Source organism: Podarcis vaucheri (assembly GCF_965113315.1).
Source record: "Podarcis vaucheri genome assembly, chromosome: 4".
Taxonomy (NCBI): Eukaryota; Metazoa; Chordata; class Lepidosauria; order Squamata; family Lacertidae; genus Podarcis; species Podarcis vaucheri.
Window position 1 is genome coordinate 67,196,321 of NC_138762.1, and position 10,467 is coordinate 67,206,787.

Here is a 10,467-nt window from a genome sequence, read left to right on the forward strand (position 1 = left end):
ACATGTTAATTGCTTGACTTTATACTGCATTACCTGTAATCCACAGTCCCAGGTTCCCAAATCCCTTTACTGGCACTTTGACGTGCCAACAGTCAAAAATTAACAGGGAGGTGAAGGTTCAGCAAGGTTGTAATTATCTGTATTGTGTATTGTCCGGAGAGTAAGTGCAATAAATGTGAGAAGAAAGATAATGCTGGAAAGGACCGGGATCTTCTAGGACCTAGAAAAAGTAAACGAAATGAAGTGGAAGGGAAAGGAGGAGGTGGGAAATGCTTAAAAGGAAGGAAGCAATCAAAGTTGGTACCAGATTTAAGAGGGCCCTGAACAAGATACTCTTCAGCCCCTCACACAGCCCTGGTGAGCCTCCTGCAAGACAGACAGTATTGTATGGTGGTAGAGAAATTAACTGAGATAAAGAATATGAGAGTTCTAATCCCCATTTAGCCCACTGCTGGCTTGGGGGCCAGTAAACCTGCACCCTTGTCACCTGTCTCTTAGCAGCCCTGCAACAGGGGCCTGAGAGGAGGCAGATGGCACAGGGGACAGAATAACTGGACCTACAGAAAAGAGAAAGCAGGAAGCCTAAGAGTGAAGGATTAGAAATTCACTGAATGTAGACAAAATAACACATTCCATTTTCAAGCATCTCTCTTTTGAAAGCAATTTTCCTCTTCAATCGGTTTTCAGCGTCCCTGTTTAAATGTCATGATTTGCAGCAGCCCTTTGTAACATGAAAGCATATTTAAATAAAAGTGCTTGGGCTTCTGTGAAAGTAAAATGAGTTGGTCAATTTTCCAGCTCTGTGACAACTTTTTTTTATTCATTTAAGTGCACATTTCCCTCTAGCAAGATGCATCATGTATGCAAAGATTTGTGACACAAACAATGTAAGGGTAAAATGCAAGACAAAAATCTTCCAACCTCCAAGGAAGATTCATTTATAACTAACACCAGAAAGTACTGTCACTCACATGAAAAAATTTCTTTGGACACAGAAGACCCTAAGAACAAAAGAAAAGTTCCTGTGGATAGTAGTTACAATGAGACGTCTGTGTTAGAAACTGTTTCTTGTCTTGTTGAACAAATATTGACAACATATTAAATTATTATCTTTCCCATATTCCCAGTATGGACAAGTAAAAATACAAGCAGCTTGGGAAGTCTTCTGTTTCTGTATAAATACAATATCAATAATCGCAGGCAACTAATCACAATCATTCTTCATTGCAATATTTCACATTTTCTTGTTATTTGTAACAATGTCTTTTAGTGTTTGTTCAACAGATTCTGCCAAATGTTCCGCTGTGTGTTTTGACCATCAGTAACATCTGCACATAAAAGCCTAAATTACTAGAAGGTCTAAATCACTGGTGTTGATGGAACACTGGAGCTCCCTCAAGCACCATTGAAAGCTCTGTGAGCTTTTGGGTGAGGATTCAACCATAAATCTTTACAACATAGCTATGTGGCATATGGCCTACCTTTTCCCATTGGAAAGAAGCACTTAAATAGACAGGTAATGGTTCTGAGTGTACCTTGCTCCATGGTGATAATATTAACCCAAGGCAATGCAGGCACTGAAAGAAAAGAAAGGAACAAAATAATAAATTGTGCTTCTCTACTTTTGAAGCCATTTTAAACACAATTTGAGGTTAGGTTGCAGGTTGTATATACACACATTAAAAAATACTGACATGTTTGCCAACACTTATATTCTATGGCGCATCATTTTTCAAATGAAGTTGGAGTTTTTACCACTGCTTTAGCTAGCACTGTTTTGAAAAGTAATTCACACTTGCAACAACACTTTGTGAAATAATCATCTCAACACTGCCAGCTTTGTATATCTATTTGTAGTCTTACAAGCTTTACTTTCAGGAAAAAGGTTTCTCAACCTCATGTTTTTGTATCAAAGTTATTTATAACATGGACATTTTTGAATGCTTTAAAACCAAACTGCAGATTCAAAAACTATCCTATTAATACTCTTTCAGAATCTAATGACCATTCATTTCAGTTTAGAAAACAGAGTGTTTTTATTTTTTACTTTCACCTGTAGCACAGCATTATATAAGCCAGTAACTAGGCAATAAAAAGTTGCATTGTTTTACAAGCTAGTAATATTTGATTATGATTGAAAAGAGTCTACAAAGATATGCAAAATGATTCTCGTACATACTCTCTCACACCCGTCCCCAGTCCCCCAAAGTAGGTTTGGTCAATCAGCTAACTACAAATCCACCAAACACTTACCGTATTTTTTGCACCATAACACTCAATTTTTTCCTCCTAAAAAGTAAGGGAAAATGTCTGTGCGTGTTATGGAGGGAATGCCTATGGGTGGCATGCCTACGGATTTTCCTCCTCTAAAAATTACGTGCGTGTTATGGTCGGGTGTGTGTTATAGAGCGAAAAATACGGTAACTCACTTACTCCACATTTTACCAGCTTCCACGCAAGAATATCAAGGGGGACCGTGTCAAAAGCCTAACTGAATTCAAGCTACACTGTCCATAGCATTCCCCTGATGCACCAAGCTTGTAACTCCATCCAGAATAAGAAATGAAATTTGTCTGCCATGACTTGTTTTTGAGAAACCCATGCTGGGTCCTTGTAATAACAGCTTCCTTCTCTAAGTGCTCACAGACCAACTGTTTAGCTATCTGTACTGGGACCTTTCCTGGTATTGATGTCAACCTGGGTCTTTTCTTTTCCTCTTTTTGAAGATGGGGGCTACATTTGTCTGCCTCCAATCAGAGGCTCTGAGATTCAAAAGCTCCTTTCCTACCCTTAGGTGCAGCTCATCAGGCCCTGGAGATCTGAATTCATTTAAAGTAGTCAGGTGTTCCCCCATCACCTCTTTTCCTATATTGGGCTGCAGCTCCCTCACTGCATCGTTTATTCTGTTATCACCAGGTTGGGCACTGTTTTACTTTGGGGTGAATACAGAGGCAAAGTAGGTGTTGAGCAGTTTCACGTTCTTTCTTTATCTTAGCTGCCGCTCTTGGTGGTTTGTTTAGCCAGACAAAGTTGATCTTAACTCCTGGCAAAGAAGGGAAAGTATAGAACTAATATTATTACAAGGGGTATATTAATAAACAAAAATAGTATTTTAGTCTGAGTATATCTTGTTGTTTCCACTATTAATCTATACCATGATAAATCTACTTGTTTATTCATTCCCAATGTGGGTTTGTAAAGTATTATTATATTTTGAAATCTCACATATCCTACTTATTAACAGAAGGCCAATAAATTAATTTGTGTGGAATTGGCGGAAATGACTGGCAGAATCCGAGACCAGGGAGAAGAGTCGGTGGAAGAAGACTGGAAAAAGTTTAAAGACTATTTACAGAAATACTGTAAAATTAATGAATGTTAGAAAAATGTTGGAATGAAGTTATATGGCTTTAGTAGAAATGTTAGAAGGAATTAAGTATAAATAGATTAATAGAGCATTAAAGGGGAAAATAAGGTTAGAATGTGTTAAGACAATTATAGGATAGAAAACAGAGGAAGATGGAAAGGAATTGCTGAAACAATTAATAGAAGTGGAATACAAAAAGGGAGGTGCGAGGAGGTCGTGGAAATTAGTGAAAGAAAGATAAGATATTGAAATTGGACTGTGTTTTAAATGGTTTTTGTTTTGTTTTGTTAGATGTATGTTAGTGTTTTGCAGTGGTTTTTTGTATTGTATTGTTGTATGTTTTTTCTTTATTGGTTTTTTGTAGTGTTGTGTTTAATTTGTTGGAAAACTAATAAATATTATTATAAATAAATAAATTTGTGGTGAACTAAATTTGTCTGCTTGAGAGGCATTTTTCTAGATGAATAAAACTGATCAATATTCCCACACATCAGTCAGTGGAGAACAAAAATGGTACACAGGGTATTCCTTAGCTCTTCTGGCTGTGGTCTCCATGACAACACCAAGGGCTTCAGGAAGAAGCCATGCATAGCTTAATGAAGCTATGTTGATAACTGTTACAATTCCTTTCCATACTAAATCTTTAAACATCTCTTCCCAGCAGTTTATAGCATCTGTTGCTGTAGTATTAAAATGCAGAGTACAGTCTAAAGGTGTTTGTAGGAATCTTAAAAGAGATTACATAGCATGAAGCAAGGCTAGGCAACTTGTCCTTTATGAAATGTTCCCTCGTACACATTTTTTGTACCCAAAAATATTATACACCCTAATTCAGCTATGCACACTAGTGTTAGTTCGTGGAGTGGGAGGAAGCACAATGTTGGAGTACATGCTTTGCAGGCATAAGGCCATAGAAGGGTAGGGATACAGCCAAAGAAATGAAGGGGGGGTCAAGTTATAGTGACAATAACAAAAGATGCTACCATACTTCAAGGCAGGCAAGGGTCAAATTGAAAGAGCAACAATTGATGTTCAGATGAGCCAAAAGCAGGGCAGCAGTTGCAGGAGAAGCGGTGCATCGGGTGCTTAGTCAGACAGGATGTTCTCATTGGTAAAACTGAGGAGCTACAGTTTTATGGATTCTGAATTAGCAGAAATTGATTTCTTGGAGACAGCTGAGTGTTCAGTCAGGTGGCAAGGCACACTGTAGCATTAGTGGCACCCAAGGGCTCCAACTATAGGACGGGAAGGGCCTTCAGCCCACTCAATATTTCTAGGCAGGGAGCAGAGCCCCCCCCCCTCCACTGAGGGGGCGCCATCCCTTGCCTCCAATGGGTGAGTGCTGGTCCACAGGGTGGGAGGCGGAGAGGGCGTTTTTCATCCTCTGTGCCCCCTTGCCACGATTGCCAGAGCGCCTTCCAGGAAGGCACTGACAATCCTCAAAGGGATGTCTACGTGTCCCAGCAGTCCTGCATGTGGCGTCACGCATGTGGTTTGCCAGGTTTCAGGCAGGGTAACTTTCCCAGCCCTACCCAGAGATGCTGGGTGTTGAACCCAGGACTTTCTGCATGCAAATCAAATGCTTTACTACTCCAGTGTAGAAAGAACCCTTGAATTATAGAGATCAGGATCAAACTAGATGTTCCACTCCCGATATTTGCTTTTTTCCATTTACAAAAATGGAAGTCGTAGGAATCCAAATCAGGACAGTAGCATGGGGGCTGAGGGGTTTAGCTCTTTTTCATGTGCCATTTTTTCACAGAGTTTACAAGCCCATACATTTATCCAACAGGGACAAATAGAAGATTGGGGGGGTGATTTTTGTGGGGAAACAGAGCAGTGGAGAAAAGGGTTAGGTCCTTGTGCCATGGTTAGATGAGGAAAGCACAGCCGCTTTTGTAAAACCAAATATGTTGTTGAGAGTTCCAGTCATGGAATTTGCACATCATGTCTAGTTTGAGCCTTAAGTTTATGCCTGAAGTCTCAAAATAAATCAGAGAAAATAAACCTTATTATTATTATCTAGACCTAGCATGTTACTATATTTCAGTTATTAGCTCTGGTCAAGTATTTTTTGGCATATACTTTTTTGAGTTCATTGCCTTTTTTAAAACTGATGGCTAAGTTACTTCAGTTACACAGTTTGGGGTTTGCGTGTTGAGACATTGTTTTCTTTAAGTGATGGCCTCCTTAATAAACAGTACCAGAAAATAATAAATTAGCCTACCTTAGCTTCTGATTCTTGACTTACTGTAGTAAGATTATATATATATATATATATATATATATATATATATATATATTTGCTTTCGTAGATTTTCACGGGTACAGGAATGCAGGTTTTGGTGTCTTCGGGTGTCTTCCCGTGTAAGAGTTGGGGTGTCTGTGCGACGTTTCGACGAGGTCTCACTCGTCATCTTCAGGCTGGTGCTTTCGGCTTCTTGTTACTGGAACAGAGCAGAATCTGGTGTTTGAGTTCCTATAAATACTGTTGAGGGGTGTGGTGTATAGCCTCCAACGTTCTGGGCAGAGAGGAAGTTCCTAGATTAGTGTGCCTTTTCTTCTTTTGTTCCTTAATTACTTGAGGGATATCTTGAGTGATTTCATGAGTGATATTCTGAATACCACTGGGTGGGTCATTAAGTGTAGATTAGTTGCTAAAGCTTTTGTGTCTTGACCTCTTGAGCTTGTGAAGAGTTTTTCTGAGAAGATGGCTGTGCTGCATTTAGTTGTGCTCTGGCTTGGCTTCGTGTATAGGGGCGAGCTGTGGTTTTGTGCCTTGTGCCAGCCAGATCTGTGTAGGGATTGCAGGGGGGTGCAGCATCTGGAGGTGCCACTATAGTTTGGCTACTGGATGGAGTATGTAATATGTCTGTGGAGAGGGTCTGGGTTTGGGTCTGGTGTGGTTGATTGGTGACGGCGTTCTGTGTGCCTCTGGTTCTGGTGTCGGTTTTTGTGGGGAGGGCTAATTTCCAGATGTCTGGCAGGCGGGACGTGTCGTCACGCTTGTTCATGTTGTGAGGGTGTTTCTCTATCTCGATGGCTTCCATGATTATTCTCTTGTGGTGATGTTCCATGTTAAAGAGCAATTTGGAATCTGCAAAATTAATTTCGTGTCCTGTTTCTTTCATGTGTTGGAAAAGAGAGGAAGTTTTTTCTTCTTTTTTGACGGCATTCTTGTGTTCTGCGATACGTGCATTTATTCGTCTGTTTGTTTGTCCAATGTACGTGGCTGGGCAGACTTTGCAGGGTATTTCATAGACCCCTTGGTTTTCCAGCTGGATTTTGTCTTTTGGGTTTCTGAGGATATTGGCTATTTTTTGGTTGGTGCAGAAGGCTGTTTTGATATTGTGTTTATGGAGGATTTTGCTGATTTTGTCTGTAGTGCCCTTGATATAAGGAAGGAGGGCCATGCCATTGTTTTCTTCTGTGTCTTGGTTTTTGGGGGGTGTTTCTTTTTGGATTAGCTTCGTAACCCTGTTTTTCTGGTATCCATTGGCGATTAACACATTTGAGAGATTCTGTAACTCAGTTGTCAAGTGGTCTTTGTCAGCCAGGCGTTTGGTTCTGGAGATGAGAGTCTTGGCTACGGAGTTTATTTGTGCAGGGTGGTGGTGTGATTGTGCATGTAAGTAGCGGTTGGTGTGTGTTTTTTTTCCGGTAGATAGTGTGTCCTAGGGAGCCATCAGGTTTTTTGTAGATTAGGACGTCAAGAAAGGGCAGTTGGTTGTTGTCTTCTATTTCCATAGTGAATTGTATTTTGGGGTGTAGGCTGTTGAGATGTGTGAGGAAGCTATCTAGTTTTTCTTTCCCGTGTGGCCAAATTACAAAGGTGTCGTCAACATATCTGAGCCAAAGTTTGGGTTTGTGTTCTGACTTGTCTAAAGCATTGGTTTCAAAGTGTTCCATGTACAAATTTGCGATGACCGGTGAGAGGGGTGATCCCATAGGTGCTCCTTCTATCTGTTTGTATCTTTGTCCATTGTGGATGAAGTACGTGTTGGTTAGGCAGTGGTTGGTCTTGACGTCCTAATCTACAAAAAACCTGATGGCTCCCTAGGACACACTATCTACCGAAAAAAACACACACCAACCGCTACTTACATGCACAATCACACCACCACCCTGCACAAATAAACTCCGTAGCCAAGACTCTCATCTCCAGAACCAAACGCCTGGCTGACAAAGACCACTTGACAACTGAGTTACAGAATCTCTCAAATGTGTTAATCGCCAATGGATACCAGAAAAACAGGGTTACGAAGCTAATCCAAAAAGAAACACCCCCCAAAAACCAAGACACAGAAGAAAACAATGGCATGGCCCTCCTTCCTTATATCAAGGGCACTACAGACAAAATCAGCAAAATCCTCCATAAACACAATATCAAAACAGCCTTCTGCACCAACCAAAAAATAGCCAATATCCTCAGAAACCCAAAAGACAAAATCCAGCTGGAAAACCAAGGGGTCTATGAAATACCCTGCAAAGTCTGCCCAGCCACGTACATTGGACAAACAAACAGACGAATAAATGCACGTATCGCAGAACACAAGAATGCCGTCAAAAAAGAAGAAAAAACTTCCTCTCTTTTCCAACACATGAAAGAAACAGGACACGAAATTAATTTTGCAGATTCCAAATTGCTCTTTAACATGGAACATCACCACAAGAGAATAATCATGGAAGCCATCGAGATAGAGAAACACCCTCACAACATGAACAAGCGTGACGACACGTCCCGCCTGCCAGACATCTGGAAATTAGCCCTCCCCACAAAAACCGACACCAGAACCAGAGGCACACAGAACGCCGTCACCAATCAACCACACCAGACCCAAACCCAGACCCTCTCCACAGACATATTACAGACTCCATCCAGTAGCCAAACTATAGTGGCACCTCCGGATGCTGCACCCCCCTGCAATCCCTACACAGATCTGGCTGGCACAAGGCACAAAACCACAGCTCGCCCCTATACACGAAGCCAAGCCAGAGCACAACTAAATGCAGCACAGCCATCTTCTCAGAAAAACTCTTCACAAGCTCAAGAGGTCAAGACACAAAAGCTTTAGCAACTAATCTACACTTAATGACCCACCCAGTGGTATTCAGAATATCACTCATGAAATCACTCAAGATATCCCTCAAGTAATTAAGGAACAAAAGAAGAAAAGGCACACTAATCTAGGAACTTCCTCTCTGCCCAGAACGTTGGAGGCTATACACCACACCCCTCAACAGTATTTATAGGAACTCAAACACCAGATTCTGCTCTGTTCCAGTAACAAGAAGCCGAAAGCACCAGCCTGAAGATGACGAGTGAGACCTCGTCGAAACGTCGCACAGACACCCCAACTCTTACACGGGAAGACACCCGAAGACACCAAAACCTGCATATATATATATATATATATATATATATATATATATATATTCATAATAATCTGCCTTGTCTCTATTTTTATATGTCTTTAGCTTTATTTCTTTTTGCCTTTCTGTTTTGTAGATTTCAGGGAACCTTTTCAAATCTTCATCCATACAGCCTGAGTCAACATTTTCACTCTTGATGCCTCAAGCAAGAGTAGATCATACTGCTCCATGAGGAAACAGAGATGGAAAGATTTGTGTCTGTCAGCAACTTCTCTCCTGTGACTGAATCTACCATGCCGTAAGGATCAGAAATATGTAACAATTTGGAGTCTGAATATGAAGAATCGTTGGTGAACATCATTGGAGAATAATCATTTTTGGCTACGAAAATATAACTTTTAAATGAAACGTGAGACAGAGAGAGAAGAGAGAAGGCATTCCAATCTATTATAATCTAATCATTAAATCCCATCATTTTAAAAGCCCCATGATGAGTAATACAGCGGTACCTCAGGTTAAGAACTTACCATATTTTTTGGACCATAACACTCACTTTTTTCCTCCTAGAAAGTAAGGGGAAATGTCTGTGCGTGTTATGGAGGAAATGCCTACGGGTGGCATGCCTACGGATTTTCCTCCTCTAAAAACTATGTGCGTGTTATGGTCGGGTGCGTGTTATAGAGCGAAAAATACGGTAATTCGTTCTGGAGGTCCATTCTTAACCTGAAACTGTTCTTAAACTGAGGTACCACTTTAGGTAATGGGGCCTCCCGCTGCCACCGTGCGATTTTTGTTCTCATCCTGAAGCAAAGTTCTTAACCCGAGGTAATATTTCTGGGTTAGTGGAGTCTGTAACCTGAAGCGTCTGTAACCCGAGGTACCACTGTATATTGGCTGATATACCCACTGTGACCATACCTGAATGCAGATGTCTTGGCCACAGTTATCCATGCACTGGGAACCTCTATGCGCTGCCACTAAGTGAAGTGAGTTCGATGGCTGACAGGGAGGCTGGCTAATGTGCCTAATGGTAAATAGGCTGGCCAAGGGACACAACACCATTCACAAGGTGGCTGCTCCAAGGCTAAGGAATTTTGTGTTGGCACCGACAAGAGCAGGCAGCAGGACAAAATCTCCTAATGCAAACAGCTTCTGGTATGCCCTTTTAGAGCCCTCACGAGTCTTTCTCTGGTCGCAAGCTAAATCTGTCAGTCACATGACTACACTCCCACATGCCCCTTCCTTAGTATTTTCCTTTTATGTGGCGGTTGGGGAACTTGTAGGAAGTTCAAAATAAATCCACTTGGGTCACTTATACCAAAAAACACACACCTCCCAAGGCAATTCTGACGCCTCAGGCCTAGCCCACTTCACCTTGGGCTGCTTTGGACTCGAGGCACCTCATAATCAGAGGCAGCCCAATATCTCATAAGAGGTATTTTCACAGGTATACTTACCTAATATTTTCCCTTATTTGTGGTGTTTTTGTAGCCCACTGGTGTATATTGCTTTAATGATTCTTCACTTGCTCAGTAAGGCCATAAAACCGCCAGTTACCTCAGTGCGAGTAGGATGGTGTCCTGCTTTCTCCTCTCGGCAATTCTCTAAGCCCTTTTAAAAACAGATTAGGAGTGAGGCTTCCCTTAAAGTTTCAAAATGAGTCACGAATTTCCTTGTCCGTTTATACTGTTTTATATTATAAAAGACTGTAAGTTAATTTCTGAGTT

At 41.1% G+C, this 10,467-nt stretch overlaps 1 protein-coding gene across 5 annotated transcripts in view; it reads right to left on the minus strand.

Annotated features, from left to right (window-relative positions):
- CNKSR2 (connector enhancer of kinase suppressor of Ras 2) overlaps window positions 1-10,306 on the minus strand; it is a 298,892-nt gene extending 288,586 nt beyond the window's left edge. For all 5 annotated transcript variants that reach the window (XM_082220567.1, XM_082220568.1, XM_082220569.1 and 2 more), the window contains exons 1-3: window positions 10,198-10,306; window positions 2,698-3,043; window positions 1,482-1,577 (exon numbers count right to left, since the gene is read on the minus strand). In XM_082220567.1, coding sequence (XP_082076693.1) covers window positions 1,482-1,577; window positions 2,698-2,854 — 253 coding nt within the window. In that variant the 5' untranslated portion in view covers window positions 2,855-3,043; window positions 10,198-10,306. The remainder of the gene's footprint in view (window positions 1-1,481; window positions 1,578-2,697; window positions 3,044-10,197) is intronic.
- Between the last annotated feature and the right edge of the window lie 161 nt (window positions 10,307-10,467).